This window comes from Conger conger, chromosome 1, assembly GCF_963514075.1.
Source record: "Conger conger chromosome 1, fConCon1.1, whole genome shotgun sequence".
NCBI classification, from domain to species: domain Eukaryota; kingdom Metazoa; phylum Chordata; class Actinopteri; order Anguilliformes; family Congridae; genus Conger; species Conger conger.
This window is the reverse complement of record NC_083760.1, coordinates 77,653,566-77,679,436: the sequence shown is the minus strand read 5'-3', so window position 1 is coordinate 77,679,436 and position 25,871 is coordinate 77,653,566. Positions and strand designations below refer to the sequence as shown.

The 25,871-nt window shown below is 39.6% G+C and overlaps 3 protein-coding genes across 4 annotated transcripts; 2 read left to right on the top strand and 1 right to left on the bottom strand.

Annotated features, from left to right (window-relative positions):
* Positions 1-1,385: 1,385 nt before the first annotated feature.
* Positions 1,386-16,661, bottom strand: rbfox1l (RNA binding fox-1 homolog 1, like). Of its 2 annotated transcripts, none has more exons than XM_061235681.1 (12): positions 16,248-16,661; positions 12,404-12,640; positions 9,426-9,605; positions 9,207-9,260; positions 9,010-9,102; positions 8,727-8,784; positions 8,557-8,616; positions 8,090-8,228; positions 7,703-7,742; positions 7,553-7,620; positions 7,060-7,141; positions 1,386-6,632 (listed from the first exon to the last, which is right to left on the bottom strand). In XM_061235681.1, the coding sequence occupies exons 1-12, from the start codon at positions 16,332-16,334 to the stop codon at positions 6,588-6,590; spliced, it is 1,143 nt and encodes a 380-aa protein (XP_061091665.1). In that variant the 5' UTR covers positions 16,335-16,661; the 3' UTR covers positions 1,386-6,587. The 2 variants fall into 2 exon arrangements, with proteins under 2 accessions (XP_061091665.1, XP_061091675.1); XM_061235691.1 differs by having other exon boundaries at positions 7,063-7,141.
* A 2,573-nt stretch (positions 16,662-19,234) lies between these two features.
* On the top strand, positions 19,235-22,444 carry rps9 (ribosomal protein S9). Its single transcript, XM_061244179.1, has 5 exons — positions 19,235-19,279; positions 20,514-20,626; positions 20,728-20,850; positions 21,219-21,405; positions 22,194-22,444. Exons 2-5 carry the CDS (start codon positions 20,530-20,532, stop codon positions 22,369-22,371), a joined length of 585 nt encoding a protein of 194 aa, XP_061100163.1. The 5' UTR covers positions 19,235-19,279; positions 20,514-20,529; the 3' UTR covers positions 22,372-22,444.
* Positions 22,445-23,019: 575 nt separating this feature from the next.
* On the top strand, positions 23,020-24,887 carry LOC133141593 (zinc finger protein 792-like). Its single transcript, XM_061262162.1, has 2 exons — positions 23,020-23,591; positions 23,758-24,887. Exons 1-2 carry the CDS (start codon positions 23,099-23,101, stop codon positions 24,345-24,347), a joined length of 1,083 nt encoding a protein of 360 aa, XP_061118146.1. The 5' UTR covers positions 23,020-23,098; the 3' UTR covers positions 24,348-24,887.
* The last annotated feature ends 984 nt before the right edge of the window (positions 24,888-25,871 follow it).

Sequence of the window (25,871 nt, the reverse complement as noted above, 5' to 3'; positions counted from 1 at the left end):
GGAAAGTACAGTAAAGAGAATAAAACAGAAACACAGTCTTGATGAAAAATGAAAATAGTGTAGTGTAGAGAATTGTAGAAGTACACATTTAAAGGTACAATAGGTAGGATTTCTGTGTTAAAACATTGAAAAAGGCTCACTGACATGTTGACTCATCCTCTACCTGTGTTTATAATCCTTAAATTCAGGTTTCAAAATATACAAAATATATATTGCAGCTCTTGTAATTAAATAGGGAAGTAAAATAAAACAGGAAAATAACAGCCATGCAACTTAGAAAGGATTGGAAAAGACATAAACAGAAGCAAAACACAACCAAAAAAACAAAAACAATAATGAAACATAACATTGAGTAAAGGCATATACAAACATAGTAGAAAATAAAAGATCAGAAAAGGGTGAAACAGAAGCAAAACAAAACCTGGCATGGAGAAAGAAGGGAAGGGGAAAAGTAGCAGTCATAAAAAGAAAAATAAGCAGACAGAAAAAGAGAAAGGAGCAGACAGAGAAAGAAAGGAGCAGACAGGCTGAAAGAAAAATAGTGAAAGGAGCAGACGGACAGAATAAGATAAATAAGTAGACCAACAGAACAAGAGAAAGAAGTATACAGACAGAAAAAGTGAAAGGACAGAATAAGAGGGAAAAAAAGCAAACATGCAGGAACATTTATAAAATTTTCTATTACATTTATAAAATTAAGAATAAAAGCAAACTGAAACACACAAAGAAAGTACTGGGAAAAGTACTTTTCTAGAGAAAAATAGAAACAAAGGCAGAAAAACATGCAGGAAAAGAGCAGGAGCAGAGCACAAAAAGAGATCTACCCAGGAATGGAAACTGCAGGAAGGCTTAGAAAAGCAGGAAAGAAATGAAAACTCCACTTTGTTTTAGGAGGCACATAATATAATTCAAAGCATTTCATATGAGAAGAGCCTTTAAATTCGAAGTGACAATTTTTAGCAATCTAATATTCATCCATTTAACGTGTCATAAACTTCAGTATCCCAATGGTGCCTCCTAAAAGAAACAATAAGGAGGAGAATAGTATAAGGAGGAAACAGCAGAGAACATGCAAGTGACGAAAAAGAGAGGCAAATAACTCAGTTACTACCCTGTTGAAAAAACAGCTCAAACTAGGATTTGAAGCTGGTAGCTGGTTGACCAGTTCAGACCACATTCCAAACTCAACGTGCTCTGACCTGCTCAAGATGCGTTTAGAAAAAACAGCTGGTAGCTGATAATTTCAAGATGGTCAGCTGAATTTGACACCAGGGTAAGGATTGCCGAGAGAGAGAGAGAGAGAGAGAGAGAGAGAGAGAGAGAGAGAGAGAGAGAGAGAGAGAGAGAGAGAGAGAGAGAGAGAGAGAGAGAGAGAGAGAGAGAGAGAGAGAGAGAGAGAGAGAGAGAGAGAGAGAGAGAGAGAGAGAGAGAGAGAGAGAGAGAGAGAGAGAGAGAGAGAGAGAGAGAGCAGCAAACAGAGGGGAAAAAACAGCAAGGCAGTAGAAATGAGAGAATAGTAGAGAAGGGAAATAGGGGGTGACAGTGGAAATAGGGGGAAAAAGCAGGCCAGCAAGTAGAAGAAGCAGACAGACAATAAGAATAAGATATTTTAAAAATGCAACGTTATTTTAGGAGGCTTATGATACTATTCATAGCATTTAATATCAGGAGAGCAATATAGATTCAATGTGATCAGTCATAATTGAGATATTCTATGTAGTGATGTAACAGCACACTTTTGGCACTCCACTACGAATCTGCCATTTCTTATTTTGGACTAGATTTTAAAACACTTCAGTAAAACACTTCCTCCTAAAATAAACTCTCAAGTAGTGTAGCCTGTGGGAAGCAACAGCATTTGGAGAGGACAGGTGTAATTCTACAGCCAGGAGAGAAAGGAGGAAACTGCAGGACAGAAGAGGAGAAACGCCAGAAAATAACTCAATTACTAAGCATGGAGGAAAGAGAGGCGGAGAGCAACAGCAAGCCCGTCGAATGCAAAAGGCCCCAGTGCATAGCAGTGCCAAAGAGAGCAGAGTGTATCAGCACAGTGGAGCATAAAGCCCTGTGTTAAACTGCCCAGAGTAACGTAGAGACCAAGACACTGTTTCACACAGTGCTGTATGCAGTTACACATCAATGCAGAAGAACAGATACAGAAAGAAAGACACTATAGAAAGAAGTAGAATTAGTCCAAGTACAGAGAGAGTGACAGAATAGGAAGGAGACAGGGAAGTTGGAATATAAGACATGGCAGAAAGTAGAAGAGGAAAGAAAGAGAAGTGAAATAGAGAGGGAAGTAATAAAAATCCAAAAAAAAAAAGGACTGAGCTAATAAAAGTATTTTCATATTTGCTGCAGCACATGAATAGAAAGTATGTTACAGTGCAGAAAGCCAAAGAGGACAGTAGAAAACAGAGGAAAGTACAGTGAAGTGGGGAAATATATACTCAGTGAGCACTTTATTAGGTATTTATTACTTATTTTTAAGACTTTTGCTGCTGTAGCCTATCCACTTAGTGGTTTGATGCGTTGTGTGTTCAGAGATGCTTTTCTGCATACCACTGTTGTAGTTTGTGGTTACTTACTTTCCTGTCAGCTTTGACCAGTCTGGTCATTCTCCTATGGCCTGACTGTGTGCTGTCCCACAGGACACTGCTCATTATTTTTTCTCACACCACTCTCCATAAAACTCTAGAGATTGTTGTGCATGAAAATCTCAGGAGATCAGCAGTTTCTGAGATGCTCAAAGCACCCTGTCTGGCACAAACAATTTCTTCCCCATTCTGACATTTGATCTGAAAAACAGCTGAACCTCTTGACCATATCTGCATGCATGTATGCATTTAGCTGCTGCCACATGACTCGCTGATTCAATATTTGCATTAACATTGCTGGTGTACAGGTATACCTAATAAATTGCACACTGCACTTTATTAGGTAGATCGAAGCAGAGAGACTGGTCACACTGTTCAGTGCTAAAAAGCAAGTATGAGACAGAAATGGAAGAATGTTGCAGAGTACACGTACCATAACAGGAAAGAATCATGCAGGAATAGACAAGTGAGGAACATGGAAAATAGTGGAGAGGATATAGGGAGAATAAGAAAGAAGTAAGCAGTATCAGTAGAGTGCAGTGCAGTAAGTACTGCGTTAAAGTAGCAGACAGTAACAGAGTGACACACAGATAGAGATGTACGTGTGTACTCTGATACATGAATGCCAGTTACAAATAGAGAGAGAAGGAATAGCAGAGTGACAAAAATATGAAAAAATAAGAAAGAGATTTATCCTTCTCTCGTTCAGAACAGTGCACAGACTTACTAATGTGGCATAGAGAGTGCAGCAGAGGTCACAGTGAAGTGAAAAAAGAGGACAGCAGAAAGAGAAGAAAATACAGCATAGACGCGGCACTTAGAATGAAACATGGGCAGTAAAGCACACCACACAGTATTGAAAAGGAAAATGCGAAAAAAACACATCAACTGCAGGATCCATGAGCCTTCTATCTCTATTTAGCAGTCACGTCTGACTTTTTTTGAAACACACATTGACAGCGTTCATTCAGCATGTACTGTCAAAGTTTCAGAACTTAATAAAGTTCGTTCAAAAACCCAAATGATAAATCCACAGTGCTCACTGGTAAATGGAAAGTAGAAGCAGTGTCTTGCTCCATTTTTATGAACGACAGCGGCAATAAGGAAAGGTGACAGCGGAAAGGAGACAGAGAGAGAGAAAAGCAGAAATAAAGAGGCTTGCAGGAAAGCAAATACAAAGATTATATTTCAGAACAGGCAACAGAAGTAGTACATCAATCAATAGAGCAATAATGGTAGAGAATGTGACAGTAAGATTACTAAGCAATAGCAGGAAAGTACCATGCAGGAAGAAACTAGAGAAACATGGTGAAAACAGTAAAGAAGATAGATTCAGACAGTCAGGATGTGAGTTGGTGAAGCAGCAGCAGTGCTGTAGAGCTGTATTGTTAAAGAGTGAAGAGTGGCATTGAGCCAGAAACATAGGGAAGGAGACAAGCAGATAGAGATATGCATGTGTCAAAATGTTTAGAAGGAGTGACTGAAACAAGTCATACAGCTTAAATATTTTTAAAGAAAGAATATTCATGAAACACAAAAAACAACTTTTTTATGTTACACATTGTTATACACATAAGAACATGCAATAGGCATGGAGAGTGAAGAAACAAGAGGAAAAGCAGGCCAATTTAGCAAAGGTAAAGATATAAACTCAGAGTCATGTTTTGGAATGAACAGAGCAAAAATGATATCCAATAAGCATAGAACAGAAACCATGCAGGAATAAGATAGAGAGAATGGGACATGGAGAGCAGAATGTTCATCATTTGTATTTTATCGCCAATTTGTTACTGGTTCACACGGATCATATTTTAGAAAACTTCTATTTCCTAATGGTGGCACTGTAATAATGAATCAGACAGTGCAGCCTGTTGGAGGCAAAGGAATCTGGAGAGGACAGGTCTAGAAAAACAGGGAACTGCAGGTAAGAGGAGAAAAGAGTGCGCAGAACTCAGCTACTGAGCATGTATGGGAGGAGGTAGAGAGGAACAGGGTCGGTAGAGAGCAGCAAGCAGGTCAAACACTAAGCACCCCACCGCATAGCACGGCATAAGAGAGCAGAGAGTAGCAGCGGAGCATAAAGCCCTGTGTTAAACTGCGCACTGTAATGCAGAGATCAATATAAGGCAATGCAGATGAACAGAGAAAGACGGTAAGAAATGAATAGAAACAGATTTCAGTCAATTTCAGAAATCAAATAAAATCCAGTTAATTAATTGAAAAATCTATTTTCCAATTAAGAAACTAATTTAAATGAATTTCCCCAAAGTTGACTGAATTGAAATGGATTTGACCCCAGCTAGGATAAAAGGGTATTATAAAACAGCTTTTATGAACAGGCAAAGTACACCAAAAAACTATGTTTATTTATATGTTAAATATACATAGGGGTCAAATCAATTAGCTTTGCTGATTTCTATATGACTTGTCATCAGTGTCTCTGATCCAGAAAACATTAATGGATGCTTCTCTTTGTACCAAGTCCCCAAAATCGAATTATATGGTAGAAAATTCATTATGGACCTCAATAATCTACCCAGTTAAATAGTTCTGGGAATCCGGGTTAAAATAACAAAATAAGTTTTTTTCCAAAACAATTTTATATATACTTTGTGCCATTTTACATATTCACATGAATACCAATTCATGTAAATATGTAAAATGGCACAGAGAGCACAGGTATAGACTGGTCGTCCAAGCAACTAAAGCAAAGGGTAGATGGCAAGCCATTGAAAACAGGGAAGGAAGCACTAGATACAGATGATATAGAATTCACAAGAAAAGCAGAGAGTACATTGAGAATAGAAATAAAAGAAGATGGAAGACAAAGAGACAAAGGTGAAGAGACCAAAAGAGGAAAAAAAAAAGAGAATTTTATTGACAGGATAGCAAACAAAGATTGTTGAGAATAGCATACAAAGATGGAGTGAAAGGTACAGTAACCACAGACATTTGAAAAGGTACGCAGTGAAGGAAGGAGAACATTGAAAGGCAAGTTGAGCAGAGTTAGAAATGCAAAGCCCATGAAAAAGAATGACAGAGAAATATAGCACTAGGTTAGAAAGTTAGGGAAACTTCATGTTAAATCAAGCCCATTATAGACAGAACAGAATTATAATGTGCAACAAAAATATGTTGTACCATTTTGTCCTATTTTATGTTAAAAATGATAACCAGGACTGAGAATTATTTTTCTTTTTGTAAAGAGCAAAATCAGAGGTAGATTGTTTCAAATGTAAAACTAGGTTGACAAGCCCACAACACCTTTTTCATGGAAGCATTGGAAAAAAGCTATTGCGTCTACACCACTAGTGCCGTTGCTGTCTCTCACACTTTGTGCATTTGTTAATTCCGTAATGACAGTATACTTTTACACACACATACACACTCAAGAAGTGTACACTACTTTTGAAAAAGGACTAGTGACATCATCAGGTTCCCTAATACCACTGAACAAGTTATTGCACACTGTAATTACACACTGTCAATTGTAGGACACAGTCACGCTTCTATAAAATCTAAAAAAATATAATTTTATAGTAGTACTATGTCTATTGCGCCACTGAGGTATGCACTTATTAACATAGCACTTATTGATATACTTCCCAAAATTCAACATCTTGTAACACTTGGGCTGAATATTTCACCACAAGACCCGATGTAAAACTAATACATTTTCTGAGCCTTTAGTTTATACTTCGATGAGATTTCCCCAATTGTATTATGAATTTTGGAGCAGCACAATCAACACTGGTTGATCAAAAAAGAAGGCATATTAAATTAAATCACTCTTTTGTAACAAATTTCTACTTAAATAAATATTTTAAAATTCTGACAATATTTACAGCTGTTATCAAAGTCTTTGGGGGCAGCAGTCAAAACAGAAAGTGACATCATTTCCTGGTCTGGTCTCGATGCCAAACCTGTCCCATGATCTCTTCCCACTTCTCGGCCAGTAGGGAAGTGATGTCACAGTAGCTTACAGGTGGCTCAATAGGGAGTGAAGCGGTTGTATCCTCCTCTGTACAAACTTGCCTGCCATTACAGGATATAAAAAAGCCAAGTGTTATATTTGTTTCCGAATACCAGATGCCATATAATATATAATAGTAAATATACAGTAAATGCCAGTCAGTTACTGGAATGTTGACTGATTACCCACTATTAAAATAGGTATAGAACACAATGTTGATACAGTTCAGAGACTGTATGTGAACTGGGAGTTTGGTAAATAAAATGGCACTTTCCTTTACATTTAACCAAAAGCATTTAAAACACTAATAACTTTAAACAAAAATAACTTTGGTAATTTGCATTGTCAAGTATGTTTTTTTTTTTATTTAATTGTAATTTTCTAACCGTAAAATGGCCCTCCTGTGAAGTATTCACGGTCTAAGTTCTGTCAGATTCAGTCCAAGATGTATATTATGGCATTTGTCAGAATAGTTCAAACAAATCTCACCACCGTTCCAACTCCATAAGTGGCAGTCGGTCCCACTGAATGGTGGTAAGGATCGGTAGCAGCAGCGTAGACCCTGCCATACCTGACAAAACAAGGTTTGATGTTTAAAACAAAACATAGTAGTAATGGAGATTATAGAAAGAAGAAGAATCCGGTAGCGATAATGGTCTATTATGCAGCAACATATCATTACATTACATTAATGGCATTCGGCAGATGCTCTTATCCAGAGCGACAGTACAGTTGATTAGACTAAGCAGGAGACAATCCTCCCCTGGAGCAATGCAGGGTTAAGGGCCTTGCTCAAGGGCCCAACGGCTGTGCGGATCTTATTGTGGCTACACTGGGATTAACTTAACCACTACGCTACAGGCCGCCATATCAATCCATGAGCTTCAGTTGTGCTGCCAGGCATACTGCATCATGATTTCTGTGTTGTCCAAGTCCATGTATACACTCTCTCATGCTGCCCTGTTAGCTTGAGTCCACTTACCCATCACTGTAGGCTGCTGTAGCAGCAGAAGCTGACTGAGCTACCCGGTACGCTGCAGGATATCCCCCCTAAAAAAGGAGAAGGAGTCAGTTCTGAAGCACAGCCACCACAGGTCGTACAGCAAAGACTGGCTTAAATAACAGGACTTACATAGACCTCTGCTCCATATAGGCCATCTTGGTACACCACACTACAACACAGGAATAGATTCAGTAACACATCCTTGCAATACAATAAAGAATAAACTGAAGTCATCATAGAATGGAGCAAATTATTTAATCGTGTTTATGTCAAGGTGAAGTGAAGTGAAGACAGTTCACTTCATGGGATATGAGTCTGGTTTTAATCTCAAAAACCATATACTGTACAGAAACCTACACTACAATGAATAAAAAAATTCTAAAATCATCATTCGAGACACATGCTATGTCAAAATGATTAATTGACAACATTACAAACTTTTTTTGGTGAGTCTCTGGACAATCTCAGTAAAGTAGGCGCTAGGCGCTATGGATATTGGTATTGGCAGATGCTAACCCAGGGTAGGTGGGGACAGCCGTAGGAGTGGCTGCTGCAGCTGAGCGAATGGTGTTGTACACCGCTCGTCCCCGGCCCCGGAGAGCTGACCCTCTGTAAGCCAAGGTTGGCGTGGCAACAGGGTAGGGAAAACTGGCAACTGAGAAGGAAAGGCAGATGTGATTAAGCTGAATGTTTCAGAAATGGAGCAGCAAAGTAGAGCATTGATTGTGGTATTATTATGGAATTCTGGGATAATAATGGGGATTATTGCCCTTAACTAAACTATTACACCTTCAGTAACTGATTCAGATTAAGACACTGATACGCAAGGATGCACTGGCTGACATCAGTCATGGCACTAGCCTTTGAGAGGCCCTAAGCAGAATTAGATTTTGTCCCCCCAACACAACATTATACATAATATATGTATTTCAGAATAATTAGGGGACTAATGTTGCTTTTTGGGCTGTGGCTGACATACACACCTGTGTACAGTTCAGGTGCATACATTGCACCCATTACTGGATTAATCTTCCATCCAGAAGCTGCAGAGTGAGAGAAAAGAATCACATCAACCACACCCTGACCAAGAGAACAGACCCCAGTACAGAGCCCTGAGGAACCCCAAAGAAAAGAGGGAGACATTGATCCTCACCATTCACCAGGGGAGTCTGCGGTTTCTTGGTCACCACTCTTGCTGTGGCATTGTTCACCTGCAGAGATTCACAGAGGAGCTTTTTTAACATATAATTTATTGCCCTTTAAGGGAATTTGCTTTGCACATCCGAATAGCTGAGCATAAACATTCACCAGAAATGAACGCACAATACGATTAAGTGCATGCCGTTGCAGTGCGCTTCGATGTCGAGGTAAACTGTACAGTTGAATAGATGGGAGAGCATTTTGGATGTTCAACGGCTTGTCCATAATCTACTCACCTCTATCTTCCTGCCCTCCACTATTGTCCCATTAAGCTTTTCTCTGGCTCTGTCTGCCTCCATCGCACTCTCAAACGTCACAAAGCCAAAGCCCTGCGACACAGGTTAAGCAAGTGTTAAAACTACAAAAATTACACCAAGGTTATATTAATTCATTCATTCAAGGGTGTTGATTGAATGTTGATTCAGACATTCACCTTTGATCCTCGCTCATTGAAGATGATTTCCACATCCAAAATCTTCCCAAATTGCTGAAAAAATAAAAACCAGATCTCATCATCAGTGTTTATTCCTCTGCAAAACCTGCTTTGCTACATTTGATATAATAGATTGTAATGTCTATCTATTCTTTCCATAATTGTAATTTGAATTAACATCACTCATCATTTTTGGGCAATCATAAATCTCTCCTTTACCCCAAACATCTGCCGGAGATCAGGGTCTCGGAACCTAAATGGGATGTTGGAAACATGCAGCCTTTTGGGCTGGGCTTTGCCCGACCCTTCCTCCTCCCCTCCGCTCCCTGCCCCGCCTCCTGACGACACAGAAACGCTGAGAGACTGCGGGTCAGAGGTCACCGGAGCCAGAGAGTCATCCTGAGAGAGAGGAATTGAAGGGAACGAGGGTAGAAGCGGAGGAGAAATAAAGGAATAGAATATGACAGCAGGAGTAGAGAGAGAATAGGAGGAAAGAGAAAAGGACGTGGACAGAAAGATAGAAAAGGGAGAAATGTTAAAGTGGGAGATAAGAAAACAAGTTAATACTTGAACCCACTGCTGCACCTACAAAACTGTCTAAAACCTGAATGGACCCAGAATTTGGGTATTTATACATTTGTTATCTGTTTCTGAACATAAAGTGTATTTTTTGGAATTAAAATGACTGTTCTAGGAAATATAACATCTCATAAAAAATAAAAAAAAGGTTTTCAAGTTACTCAAGATAAACTGACCAGGATCAAATATATATGAGCATTCTCCATCCAGTGGTCCTTCTCAAGCAAAACGTGAAGAGGCGTGAATTTTTCATTATAGTTAGGCTTCTAACTACATGCCCGTTAGAGAAATCACTTTGGCATTTGAAATTATTATTATTATACTGAAATAACTTTGATTTAACACAACTGGAAAGCATAAATCAAGAATAAAGACACAACTCTCCAAGGCTGTAAAGGAACAATGGGAGAGCTGCTTCTCAATGCAATGTTGCAAATAATAATATGCATAAGAAAACATCATTTTAAAAATACATTTGCCATTTTTGATTACATCAAAATACTCATTTAATGTCAATAAAACGCCCTCATGCAAAACAAAACAAGGAAGTATTGTGCGACAAGGCCAAAACATCCACTATCCCACAATGCACCACGATGCCACAGTGTGTGTGTGTCAACCTGTCTTCTCAAACGCAACAAAACTGTTATGACCTTCAAAAACCAAGAGAATAAATGAATCCAAACAAAATGGAGTGAAAAAAAACAGTATGAGCGTGAGCAAAAGAGAGAGGAGAGACAGCAGAACGCATTTGATGAAAAAGGAAAAGGTGGAAAAAGAATGAAAAATATAAAACGTGACGGCAGGCTTGAGAGAGAGAAAGAGAGAAAGAAAGAAAGAAAGAGAGAGAGTGAGAGATTAATGCAGTTCCATATATTGATCCTAAATGCAGAGGATAAATCCACAGAAAGTAGCGATAGATAGGGACAGAGAGAATGCCAAATGCCTGCAGAAAAGCAAAAACAAACTGAAAAAAAGGAAAGTGATAGGCCACACAGGCAGAAAGTTGCGCAAAAAGCTTGGGTGGGGTGGGGTGAATAGTGAAAGTTTCTAAGATGTCAGTCTGGGGTCACGGTGCTGCTTTTCTGCCACGTGTTAAAGATCATTACCCAAGATTCCGAGGGGCAAATTATTAATAGGTGGGAGGACACAAAGGGAAAGATAGACATAAAAAATAGCTTCACGCACATACACACTACATCATTACATTTGCTTGCCATACCTAGCTGCAGTAACAAGGACAACACATTTTACAACAGCCACATCTACTCCCATCTGCGTACAGACAGCACAGACAGGGTGAGGGAAGAGACACTGGGAGACGGGACTGGAGAGGGAGAAGGGGGTTGAGTTGGGGTGATGGTGTCATGTCACGATGCAGAGTGTTTTCTGAACCTGAGAGATATTTCGGAGGGGGAGGGGTCATCCGGTCGGCCTCCCCCCAAACCCCCCCCTTCATGGCGACGTCTCAATTTCCAATATCAGGACCTTGTAACACTGGGAGCTCTAGCAATGGAATATATAAATGTGGCCGTAAAACACCTTTAATATAGAAAGAAAGTGTTGAATTTGTTTCCTAAATAAAGCTGTGGATGTCTGGCTGTTGTGCCTCTGCATTTAAATGTAATGTAAAAATGGAATTGGTCAAGTTGTGTCGCTTGTCTAATTTGAGTTGTGGTAATCTGGGCATTGCTCCTTTTAACACATATACTGTACAGAATGTCACAACGACACTGTTACCATTTTGAAACTGTACAAATCATTACTATGAGAAGCATGGTTAACATTCAACATCTGCAGATCAAATGATCTATTAAAAACAGTGCATAAATGTGTAAAACCCCAGTGCACTCCATTCGGACACACACACAGTCAATATATAGTCTGTCTTTCAGCTATTCTCTGGGCTATCTGCACCTACCAAACCCCAGTGTTAAAACATGATTCACACATCTGTTGACAGCATTGGGATCACCTGATCTATTTCAAGAGGTGGTTATTTCAAGATAGCTTTTAAAAAACAAACCCCTCATCGACTCCCCCACTCTCCTGTTGTGTGCCAAATAGATTTCCTTACATGGACAGAGTTGTGGAGGTGGAAGACTAAATTTAGCGGCACCAAGATACTTTAGAACAGACTGGGACACATGTTGTTGTCTGCTATTTCAATATACAATTGGCACACATTTCTCAAATTTATCAAATTAGTGGGGGTTTTTTATCAGTCACCTGAAAGGTTGGCAATCATGTTTTTTTAATAGTCTTTTCCCAAACCACAAATTATTTTATTCCTTTTTCCTATCCTATTTATCCTATCTCTTTTCAAGTATTGCTTTAAAAAAATATGTCATTAAATTATATATTAATTTTACGACATCATATATCACAGAATACTACATTGTATTCTTTTCACAGTTTTTTTGACAGACAGAATACTGGAACACTGTTTCAAATGATTTACTATCAAGTCAATTCTGTCCCAGAAACAGCTCACCTTCTTAATTCTGAACACTATCACAACATGACTCTGCTGATATACTTCAGCCTCTCAGTGACCTATTCCATTTCCCCCAGAAAAGCACTCATTCTGTACACCCAGGGAATGAGCACAGCCTTACCGTGCTGCCAGCGCCCAGACCCTCCGCTCCTTCATGCTGGGAGCTCTGGTACACCCTCAGCTGGTGATGCTCCTGGTACTCAGCACCTGGGTGGGCGGGGCTGAAGTCCAGAGGAGGCAGTCGGCCAGGAGGGGCAGGTGGGGCCTGACCAGGTGGAGGATAGGATGGAGGAGGGGCGTACACCTGTGACAGGGCAGGGTCAGCACCGCCTGGCCCCGCCTCTTGTGCTGGGGCCCCCTATGAGGAGGAAGAGCATTGCACTTAAGGGTAATATTGATATTAAAAAGTATGGAGGTAGATTGGCATTGGAGAAAGATTGGAGGATGATCTTACAATTTACAAGTATGAAAATTATTATTATATAAGCAATATACTTTTCCCATAACATAAATATTGTCCTCTAGCAAACAAAAACAGAAAAAAACAACCTACACTTAAACATGAAATCAATCAAACCCTTGAATATGAATACTTTAAAAACTTAAATATTTAGCTACACTGTATAGTTGAATAGATTGTCCAAGATTATTATATTATTTTCATATTACCAAACATGCAAAGCAAGGAATGTGCATTTACTAACCCTTCTAATCTGCACTTTTAATGACCCTATTTCTTACAATAATTTCAGATGACCCTATTTCTTCCAGTAATTTCAGATGGCTCACAAAATACTTTGTTTGTGTAATATGAAGACTTCATGAAAACGTTCACATTTACCATAAATTCTGATTATCATCAAGAGAATATACCAAGTTCTGTTGTTTCCTGGGAGTTAAATGTTACCACTCAGAAAGAACTCAGAAAGAATGATTAAAAATAGCTTGAGTAAACTACAACTATTCATTATAAATGAGTCAATAAACATACAATACACAGGTCCATACGAACACACACTCTCTCTTTCCTTCACTCACATACACACACAGACAAATAGTACACAGCTCTTGAATGGATAAATTGTCTTACCCCCTTACTGCATTCCAAACTTTCTGATTCACTGATGAACAACTGCCTCATATTTACTGCTACATAGAACCCGCCCACAACACCCTATGTTCCCTGGATTGGCCAATTAAATGCCAGGTGGGTGGGAAAAAGAGGGGGTGCAATGCCAGCTGTGTTCATTTGTGCATGTCAATCATTTTATTTAACTCCCCACTAAAAATCCTATACAATTGTATCTGGAGCACATGCACGGTCAACTTAAAGTTATTAATCATATCTTAAGAAGACTCTGCAATTTGACAGTTCATTTACCCATATTTTGAAACCAGTCCTTGCACAAATACAAAACTATCGATATTTTATTTCTGACAAAAAAAGAGACCTGTATGGTCTGTACAGTGTTTTATTCCTTTGTGACATGTACATTACAGTCCTCTGTAAATGTCACCAAACAGAAAGTGAGTGTAGAGCTATACCTGCAGCTAAAGTAGAATAATTGAACATATATGAAGTATGTAGCAGTGTAATTGGTTCTATGACTAAATGGCTTATGGAACATACTGAGCCAGACCATATATACCTAATTGGCCAAATCCCAGAAATTAGCAAAGTACTAGCTAAAGGCCATTTTCAAAGAGCGTACCATGAAATGTACCATTAGTAACAGACACTGAATAACATGGGCAACACATCGTAAGATTATCTTTCCTTCTGATTAACACTCTTCCTCTCACCCCCTTTAATCTCTCAGCTGTTGCTCTTTCAGTACGGGGAAGGTAAATTTAGCAGTAAACTGATAGGAACAGATAGGGAAAGGTAGAAGTTAAAATAAGTTACAAGATACTTTCTGACAAAAAACTGTACACTAACTCCATACAACTATGGAGGCATCAGACAGACAACTAAAATTGAGTTGCAAGAATTATGAATAATTGATGGGCAAAAGTTTTTTTTAATAGAAAAGGAATATTCAAAACAAGAAATGTTTATAATAAATAATTAACCCAGAATAAACTCATCTGAGTTTGCCAATAAATGAATTGAACAATGAACAAAGATCTGTTGTGCTAAAATTAGTAGTTTCAGATTTAAATGCCAGAAAGTAAAATTAGTAGAAAAGGCTATAAGTGGTGATAGGTGGCCTGTAGTTACAATCAATGATGTTTCCCAAAACGTATCATCCCATTGTTGCATTGTAATACATCTGAACAAGAGGTCATTAAATTACCAAATCAACAAATGAGTGTAGAACTCTGTTATAGCCTATTGAACATTTCCCTCACAGCAGAGGGAGGTTAATGGATTTAATCGATACCTTGAGCATACAAAACACAATCATACATGCATTTGAAGGACCTCTGTTCTCTTTTAATATATTCTGTGATGGGTAGCCCACTGTACAACTGCCTCAGCACCAACCACTCTACCGTCCGTACTCCTTCTCTGACCTTGCCAAACTCACACCAAACATGGAGAGGGACTAAGAGGGGGAGATAATAGAATACACTTGCTACCAGCCACCTCTCTGTCTCCATTTTGTCAGTACAGTGAATTGAGTGTTATCCAGTAGTCAGCATATATGTAAAGCTCCAATCCCCCTTTCCTTCTCCGCAATCTTTTTTTGTAACCACCATTTGTCGCTGAGTCCCTTCCCCCATATCAGCTGTCTTTATTAGGTCAAAGGTCAGTGGCCAGTAGCCAGGTGCTGGCTGGGACAGCTGGTCTTTACTGAATGATGACCAGACCTGCAGATTTGGCTATGAAGAAAGGATCCCATCATTGCAGTCTATGTGACAGACACAGAGACATGTTATGATACACTGACAAATAAATATATATCCAACCATTTTAAATTATACTGTGAACATATTTCAGAATGCTCCATTGGTAGGCTGGTATATTCGGTATATATAGACTGGGACAAGACTACAATTTCACAAGGAATCCCAATGTAAAATCTGAGTTAAGAACCCAATCCTTCCATTTAGAAATATTATCTATAGCTCATGCAATGGAACTACATGCATTGTCTCTCCTGTTTTTCTTCAGTCCACATCTCATCACTCTCTCTAATGGACAAGTACTCATGGCATCCATGCAACTCCACTATCTCCCTGACCATAAGACAAAGTCCAGCCCCTACACGAGTGTTAATCTGTACTCTGAGGACCATGCTAAAAATATACACAAGGTGACGGAGAGAAATTGCAGGGACACATAATATCCGTCATGCCATTTACTCACAGAATCTCACTGTAATAACTCTAACTCACTCATAAAATAATGATTTTGTATAATTGAGCAATGAAGACGAAATGTATCTGATGTTATGACCTTGAATCACAACATATGAAAGTAACATGGATATAAACTTTAGTTCTTGGTTTCACTTGTTCAGAACAAAACCAATTCTCAGTAATTTCATTGTTTAAATCGAACTATTGGCAAGTTAAAAAGTTAAAACCTTGGGGTTTAATCTTTTTATACATATAGCCACGTGCTTGGATGTTTTAACTGTGGGCCCAGTCTCTATATTTAAATACGTACTTCCAACATACTTTCATGTTTCAATTTAGTCATACAAGTGAATAATTCCTAAATGTTGACAACAATGACATCATAAAACACACACATACATGGACAAACACACACACACACACACACACACACACAGTCATCAAGACAATTAATCCATATCATTGAGTTAAATGCACTATCACCTCTCCGGATATGGAATATTTCACAGAAAAAATGAAAAGACAGACGATACAATACTTAAAAAGAGTGTGAGTAAGAGTGAGACAGAAGATCTAAACAAGACTGAGGAAATTAGACAGAACTATAGTAAGCACAGAGAGTGGCAGTGTGTGTAAAAGAAAAAGACTGAGAGTGTTACCTGTACAATGCCGGGATAGCAGGAGGCAGTTTGAGGGTAGACAGGCAGTCCGTAGGGCTGCAGAATCACAGTAGGAGAGGAGAGCATGGTGCATAGCCAGAGGAACAGGAAAAGAAAGAAGTAGATGGGGGAGAGGGTGAGGAAAATTTGATGAAGAAAAGGGGAAAGGAAATATGGAGGACAATCCAAAAGAAATTAGAAGAAAAACAGGACAGCTGGAAATCAAAAAGAAAAGAGTAGTATCCAAAAGGTTCAAAGTGGGTTCAGAAAGATTTAACAAAAAAAAGAAAAAAGGGTGGGAAATGGAAGGAAGGAAAACCTCCCAGCTTTTTAAAGTACAAAAATTCTGAATCAACAAAGATTACAAGAGCTGAAGTAGAGATATGGACAGACTGCCTTGGGAGAAGGCAAAGATATGGGCAGACTGAGAGGGAGGGAGAGAACTTCAGGGTGTTTGTCTGTCTGTCAGTTTGAAGGTCTGATCGACAGAAACACATGTAAAGTGTCCAGTTTCAGTTTTTTTATAAATAGTTCCTGCTCTCTCCATGTTGCAGTACCCCTCCCCTGACTGTCCTGCTATTCCCTCTTTCTTTTGCATGTGCATACATGTGCTTTCAGCAGAAAACTGGCCTGAAATGCCCTGTCACTTGCGCTAATTATCTTAAGCCAGACAGAAACACTGTTTAAAATGATACAGTCGGGATTGGTTCATTTGCCAGGCATAAATCTCTTTCACTCACATGCAGAGTAGCTTTATTTTGTGTTCCTATCGTAGCAGGGATTCATTGCTGGGTAGCAAATACATTCAGAAAGTAGCCTGTACAAAATAAATAATTCTAAAAACTTAACAAACATTACTTCTTTACACGCTCACGTGTCTGCGATGCAGTGAAAAGACGAAAGATGGCAGTGCGCACACCTGCGCAGTATTCAACATTCCATTCAACTTCACACAACAAGCAGAAACACGCCTTGTGCACGCTGTTTTTTGGGTCATGACACATGTTCTGGAGTAAAAAAAGCTCATTGAACTTATAATCTCAGTAAATAAGGTAATTTTTTAAAAGGTCCATGGTACACAGGGAGAAAAGCAAGTGTATACCTGTTCAATACAACTAGAAAAAATATCTATAATTCTGGAATTATTTGGTTTAAAACTCCAAACTCCCCTGCCAGGAATAAAATGTAATGCCGTTGAAACTAAACACTGCTATTCTAATTTTTCACCAGGAGATGGAGACAAAGGGCACATCGCTGGGCACAGCATAAAATCTGATCTCATCTCAGACCACAAACAAGAAAAAAAATTTAAGAATTTCCCCATTTTCACCTTCCCCTGACACTAATCTATGACTTTTCTGTATGAAAATATCCTACACACACCATTCTGTGAAACCAGTCCTTGGGGCGACATGGCTCAGGCAGTAAGAGCAGTCGTCTGGCAGTCGGAGGGTTGCCGGTTCGATCCCCCACCCGGGCTGTGTCGAAGTGTCCCTGAGCAAGACACCTAACCCCCAAATGCTCCTGACGAGCTGGTTGGGGCCTTGCATGGCAGCCAATCGCCGTCGGTATGTGAGTGTGTGTATGAATGGGTGAATGGAGAAGCATCAATTGTACAGCGCTTTGGATAAAGGTGCTATATAAATGCCTGCCATTTACCATTTGTGCAAAGTCAGTTTTCACATTTTATTGCATCAAAGCTTGACATTATGATACTTTTTTAAATGAAGTTATATTTCTGAACAGCTTACTCCACATTGACCGGGCAAATAGGGGCAGCCTGTAGCCAAGCGACTAAGGTACATGACTGGGACCCGGAAGGTCAGTGGTTCAAGCCGTGGGGTAGGCACAAAAAGATCTGCACAGCTGTTGGGCCTTTGAACAAGACCCTTAACCCCACATTGTTCCAGGGGGGATAGTCCCCTGCTTAGTCTAATCAAAAGTCACTTCGGATAAAAGCGTTATTGTTACTAAATGAAAACATCCCTAAACTTATAATAAGTGTCCCTAAACTCCTGAAGCTAATAGAGACCGTATACGTTTGTTTCCAAATGTACTGCATCGTCCTCATGTAACTCAACTGGCTACCTGTAACAGCACACATCACATTTAAACCCTTGGTATCAGCCTACAAGGCAGGGCATGGGATAGCTGAACTATACCACCAATCATTTTTCAAACCTTACACCCTGGCCACCTTACACCATGGGCAGACCTCTCTGTTCTGCAACTTTGAGGCAACCGTCATTGCATCAATGCTTCTCCCAGTCACAATGCCTGCCTGTACTGGTTCCCAATGGTGGAACAATATACAAAGGTGGTCAGTATGTCACTCTGGATAGAGCATCTGCTAAATTAATTCACTTTTTGAATTAAAATATACTGTATATATATATATATATATATTGAGCAGGAGGCTGGATCTGATGTATGAGACAATGTTATAGATTTGCAATGTACTGTTCCGTATTTCTGTAGCATTTACATAAATTGAAAATAAATAATTTCACAGTTGACTTAAACTGTGTGCATTGATGTGGGCTTTTTCTAATATGGATGTATCCTAGATCATGTAAACGTGCATGTTTACATTACATTACATTAGCAATAAATTCAATTTTTTGTTGAAAGGGACTGTTTCAAAACAGTTTAAAGGTTATTTATAAAAACTTACCTACAGCCGACTGTTTATTTATCTTGCCAGAGAACAAGTGGAAAGATCAGCCAAGCCACCTAAAACAGACTGAAATGATTAATTATCATCACCGTAGCATCTTAATAGAATGCATGATGAAATTAATTAATATCCCTGCATTGCATAAAAAACAGCGTCCACTTCACCCATCGTGGTAAGTTTCAAATACAATTTGCGATGGTTCTGTTGATAAAGCCGACATTTTAACCTTTTTAACTCGCCCAATATGAAAAACTACAGATGCGAAAAGGCTTGTGGGAGACGTAGTTTACAATAGTCTTATAAAATAGTGGGAACAGACGCCATGCGCTCTCTTCGCTGCTCGAGCCTGAATAAGGTAGGGTCGGATGTTGCAATGCCGTAGTTTCAGTAACGACATGCTGAAACTACTACACTAAATATATTAATACTTTAATCACAGCCTTTTATTTGCGACGCAGTGACCTCATTAAGTAATACAGTGCTTCATAAAGATATTTATGCGAGTTATATTGAAAACACAAAATTCGCCATCATGGCGCAACGTGTAATGTCCGACATGCTCACACTAGTGAGGAATCGAGGCCTAGTTGGTTAACGTTAGCTAGAACAATACGTTTCATTAAAAAAATTGAAACTAAGTACATTTTAGTTTCTGCCAGACCTAGCTTCATTAAGTAGGCTACATTGCACTCCGTGTTATCGATCTATTTTTACATTTCCAATCTACTCCCCGATCTGTAGGCTGTCTGGCTAGCCAGGTTGAGTGTGCCCTGTTTGGCTTGACGAAGCTTGCTAACTTAACTTAATGTTCCTTTCATACCGCTGTTTTTGCTGGTTTTCCTTCCGACCATTGCGATCGCATCATTTTAACAGGCTGTTCATTTTTCTTAATTTAGTTTTTAAGGGAATTTACTCGTAAATTTACTTGGGAATTTGCTAGCTATGTTGTATCCAGCCACTGCCTCACCAGTATATGTTTTTGTTTGAGCACATACTGGACTAAGGAGATTTTATAGGCTCCTAATTACGTTGCTGAATGCGAAGCGAAGTTCTTTAATAAATCAGGCTTTCTTTGAGCTTGCTTAGTTTTAGTAGTCATGTGTTGACACTAACCAATTGGAAGCATATGGCTTCACCTCAGTCCTTAATTTGATCGGTTAAATAAGTTGCCTCAAGTTGTTTGCAATATTGCACGATGAGCGCAGTGTCAATATGGGACTTGTTCTTAATGGCATGCATGGCTATTTATATCCCTGAATGAACTGAATTTGGATAAAACTAGCATTGTGACACGTGTAACGTTAGTTGCCAACTTTGATAACTGAAACCTCAATCTGCCTAAATTTGACGTGCATTTTTTCTATAAAATTGAATGCCAATTGCATTCCGTAGGGCAAAATACCCATTGAATGATGCCTGGGACTGTTCTATTTAAATCTGTGGCCAGTGATTTAATGCAATTAATTCAGATTGACTGTGGTGTCAAGAATTCCTCGTCAATGAGGCCACTATTAAAAGCAATAACCTGGTTTGCCGAATAACTTTAGACATAAGTACTTATTTTTAGTATGTGTATTTAATGTCCTCAGGCTGTCTTGATCCACCATGCCCGTTGCCAGAAGTTGGGTTTGTCGCAAGACATACGTCACCCCCCGCCGCCCCTTCGAGAAGTCTCGTCTTGACCAGGAGCTCAAACTCATCGGTATGCACTTTAGTGTTTCTTCCTTAATGTATTGCTAACCATTGACAGAATTTACCAGTTTTCTCTATTTGAAAGTACTGAGAGCATCTTTTTTGTTCTAGGTGAGTATGGTCTGAGGAACAAGAGAGAGGTCTGGCGGGTGAAGTTCACTCTGGCTAAGATCCGCAAGGCTGCCAGGGAGCTGCTCACTCTGGATGAGAAGGACCCCAAGCGGTTGTTTGAAGGTAAGCAGGCTTATCCTGGAGTTCTTGTGACATACACATTTAAATAAAAAATAAAAAAATTTCAGTAGGAGGAAGTGTCCATTGAATGCTGCTCAGGACTGCATTATGTACATATAATTTTAATCTGTGGCCTGTGATTTAATGCAATTAATTCAGATTGACTGTGGTGTCAAGAATTCCTCGTGAATGAGGCCACTATTAGAGGGATAACCTGGCTATGCCTGATGTTTACCATTGACCATTAAATGTGTTGGTGTGCGCCACGCATTTTTACACAGTTGAAGTATCTTATGCCAAAATAGAGAAATGACCCCTAAAAGCTGGCTGTTAATGTGGCTGGATAATAATGGCATCCTGTCTCCCCTCAGGTAACGCCTTACTCAGGCGCCTGGTGAGGATCGGTGTGCTCGATGAAGGCAAGATGAAGCTGGATTACATCCTGGGCCTGAAGGTGGAGGACTTCCTTGAACGCAGGCTCCAGACGCAGGTCTTCAAGCTGGGCCTGGCCAAGAGCATCCACCATGCCCGTGTGCTCATCCGCCAGAGGCACATCCGGTAAGTGGGGTGAACACATGCATGCAGCATATAATAGGTATGCAATGCTATTCCAATGCAGACGAGGCATGAGACTAACCGCCGTTTTACAAAATCCGTTTTCCTACATGTTACTACCAGACTTGAGATGATTAGAATACCTCTACTTAACCGATAGAGCATTGCAACCGCTTAGCATTGTTGTATATCTTTGAAGAACAGTGGTACTGCCCTTGAATTTGATGGGCAAAGCCAAATTTAATTTGGCGAAAACCTAAGTCGGTACATTAGTTGGTACATCTTCTTTTGAGGTTGTCCTTCCTCTTTCATTAGTTGTCCTGCCTGCCCTATTGCTCCTGTCTGAGCAACGATAGAAAATTCAGCAAGGTCAATTCGGTGGCATAAACCGTATACCTTGTCGGTAAGAGACTGGCCGGAACCAATACGGCCAATCGGGACAGTTTCCTCCATGGAAATGAATTGACAGGTAATGTAGATCACTCGTGCATGGTGTTTTGGCAAACAACTTGGCTAGATGTTGGCATTCTAGGGGAGAATTGTAGAATTTAGTGTATTGTGGGTCTTCAGTTTTATTGCTGGAGTTCACGCAGTCCAGCATGCTTATTTTTTTCAGGCCGATGATTTAAACTTACATATTCAGACTCTCTGTGGTGTCAAGAATTCCTCGTCAATGAGGCCTGCAAAGGGACTGCTTTTGGTGCCTACCCACACTACTGGGGTCTAGGGTGCACTAAGGTGAGGTTAAAAATGGCTGAACTTGCCCCCCCCCCCCCCCCCTTGTATTCCAGAGTCCGCAAACAGGTGGTGAACATCCCATCCTTTGTGGTCCGCCTGGACAGCCAGAAACACATTGATTTCTCCCTGCGCTCTCCATATGGTGGTGGACGCCCTGGCCGTGTCAAGAGAAAGAATGCCAAGAAGGGCCAGGGTGGAGCTGGAGGTGCTGATGATGAGGAGGAGGATTAAACTGCACTTCTTAAAGGGAGCTGTGTTGGACATCTGTACTGCTTCCATAACTACAATAAAATTTGTTGACAAACTCATGGCTCTTTGCATATTTGCTTTGTTTCTGTTAGTCGAATTGTGCCTACAGTGGTGTGTGGGTAATGTGAAGGATGTCATTGCAAATTGTTGGTATGAAATCCACATCCCCTTTAAGTCTGTAGGTCAGAATTCCTGGTCATTGAAAGCTGGGCAGCAGATTTTGGGCTATGTAAAGGGGACTTAAAAGTACTTTTTGGTAAATGCAACAATTTCAGCTGAATGAAATGCAAAGTAAATGAGTTGGGCATAGCATAAACGGAGCTTTGTGTATCCATTCAGTTTAATTCATAATGGAGCAATTCTGGTTAAGTAACTTGCTCAATGGCACTGCCATACCTGGGAATCAAACCTGCAACCTTTTGGTTACAAGATCAGTAGCTTAACACTGCCCTCTGGTGTAATTGATATAACCATGTTTGCACCATTTCGGTAAACCGTAAGAATTTGCTGGCGTTATGATATCCGGCTGTGAAAGTGACGCACTGAACAGTTCTGTGGTCTGACGTCACATGCGGCCGTGTAAACCTGAACTAACTCAGGAAGCGGAAGTGCGATACACATTAGCTAGCAACGTGCGACAAAGAGCCGGATATACATTTTTTGCTCGTGAAGTTTGTATTTCAGTATAACGGTGTTTTTTTTTTTGGACATGATGACTGACATAGAGGCCAGTCTTTCCATGTCTATTGATCTTTCATCAATCATTGAAACGGCTGTGAGGGTTGCGGTGTGCTCTGTGCTTAAAGAGATTCAAAGATTCATCGGCAAAGATGTGACCGAGCTGCGAGCAGCTCTTTCTAGAAAGGAGTGCGAGAACGAAAAGCTTCGGGCACAACTGGAACTAGCGAGACGGCAGCTGAGAGATCGGACGGGCTCCGAGAAAAGGTCTATATTAAAGGGCGACCCGTCATCCTCGTCTTCGTTACAAGACGCGAGTGGGAATAATAATAGCTCGCATAGTGACACAGATGGAGAGCCAAGCGGGCTGGGCTTGGAACACGGCTCATCAATTTGGAGTCATCCCTGGAACAGTGACGCTGGTAGTGATATACAACATAACTTTATAGACCCACTACAGAGCACAGAGTCAAAACGTGACTTTACATCAGATGTGCACTGCAGTCTAGACGCTGCAGAAACAGGTAGGCACTTGTTTATCTTAACATTTCAAATGGGTAAAATGTATAGTCTTATTTCATCACTGCTTACTCAGAGATAATGGCTTGGACTAGCTATGTTCCCTTAATTTCGGTAATTCGTAGAAAAATCATAAAGTCATTATTTTTTCCTACGTGCCTCTCAAACTAGACACGGAGCCGAATGCAACGAGTGAGCCTTTGGACACGATCCCTGACCCTGTGGCAGTGACAACAGTCTCCATTACATCTCGTGGCGAAAGTACAGCAAGCAATGTTAATCTGGTTGATGCCCATACTACAAGGGAGCTGAGACTCGTCCAGGTGAAAGAGGAATTATCTGATGGACTGGCTTCCTCCACCGCACCTCGGCTCTCGCATCCTGATAAAGAACAGCCCTATATCTGTGGTGAGTGTGGCAAAAGCTATTTATGGCTAAATAGCTTGAAAAAGCACCAGAAGACCCATCAACGAATACACACACAAACTACAAACACAGGGCGGCACCGCTGCACAGACTGCTCCAAGACATTCAGTTACCTCTCCAGTTTGAAGAAGCACCATCTTATCCACACGGGGGAGAAGCCTTACCACTGCGGGCTCTGTGGGAAAAGTTTCCGACAAGTCCAGCATCTGAAGGAGCACTGCAAAACCCACGAGGACAGCAAGCCCTTCCGTTGCGGGGAGTGCGGCTGGGGTTTCAATAACGGGTCCAACTTCAAGCGTCACCTTCTCATTCACACACGACAGAAGGCAGAATAGATTATAGATATTCCGATGTAATCTTACAAGTTTTTCGTAAAAAAATATTTCCCAATAAAACATATTGTCTCCACTTTCCAAGAAGTCAGTGATATATTAGCCTTATTCGTTATGTTTTCTGCATCCACTTAACCAGCCCTGTATGTAAATTTGGTGAATTTCACTGCATTAGAGAATCATGTTTGCTTGATCCAATTCTGCGTCAGAACTGCGTTTTGGTACAGCAGTTCCTTTGTTGTAAAATGTAAGGAAATTAGGAGCACCAAAAAACTGGGCAGTGGAATTTTCACATACAGGCCACACTTTTTGATGTTCTAATAATCATAAACATTGCTGTATTAATGGTGTCTGAGTAGTGAGTGTCATTGATGTAAAAACTTTTTTTTTTAAATCGGGCTTATGTATGTATGGTTATTGTAAATATATGGCCGTCATCTTTCACATGGTATTTGTCTTTCATGATATACCAGAAATAATGAGATATTTTCCCCAACATGGCAAGCTTCCTCTTTCATTTGAAATAAATGATCAATGTTTTTACATGCATTTGGTGAATTTATAACGTACCGTTATGCGATTATTCACAATTAAATATTCTTAGATGTCTCGTAAACTGAGGAAAAGGTGCATGAGATAGATTTTACACAAATGAAACAATTTTGTATTATTAAAAGGCAAAACAATAGGTGTGATTTAAAGGATTAATGTTTAGTATTTTAAAGCTTCAAGCCTTTCAACCATATTTCTAATAATGACATTTAGATGTAACACAAGGATTTGGTAACTCCCAAACCAATATTTGTACATGCATTAATTTTGTTTTGCATGCTACACATTTACAGATGTCCACTGCGCTGAAAATGAAAGGGAACAGATGTAAAAACGTATATATCCATATAATTAATAGTATTGCATTACCTGCGAGTATTTCTGTCTCTTAATATATCAATTTGTCTTATTTAATATCCAAATGATAAAATGTAAAATTTTTATTGTCATATGGATTTAACTTTTTACAAATATTTCTGTACTTTCAACACAACCATTGTTTTAAGAGAAATACAATTACATGGTTGTTATATTTTTTCACCTTGTTAAAATTCATAGTGGGTGCTAACATTAGTGACAAGCACAGTGAACGAGTGAATTTATGTGGATTCTGAATAATTGTAAGACTGCACATCAGGGTTTATACCTTAATGCAAATGTAAATAAATAAAAGGTCTCACATGGATGATTTTACTTTATTTTACTTACAATATTTGGCATACTGACAGGATGTCCACTAATTTCTTGAGAGAGTTCCTCTTTTCACTGCATCGCTAGAATCACAGCTGTGAGGATGACCGCAAGCGAAAAATGTTAACCATCTTGCTAATTCTAATTCTGATGTAGCTTGCCCATGAGCCGGTTGGAATTACCTGAAATTTGGTTAACAGAAACAAAAATATATATATATATTTTTTTTAAATTGTGGTTTGGTTGAAAATACAGTATTCTGAAATCTCAACCATGGTCTTCTTG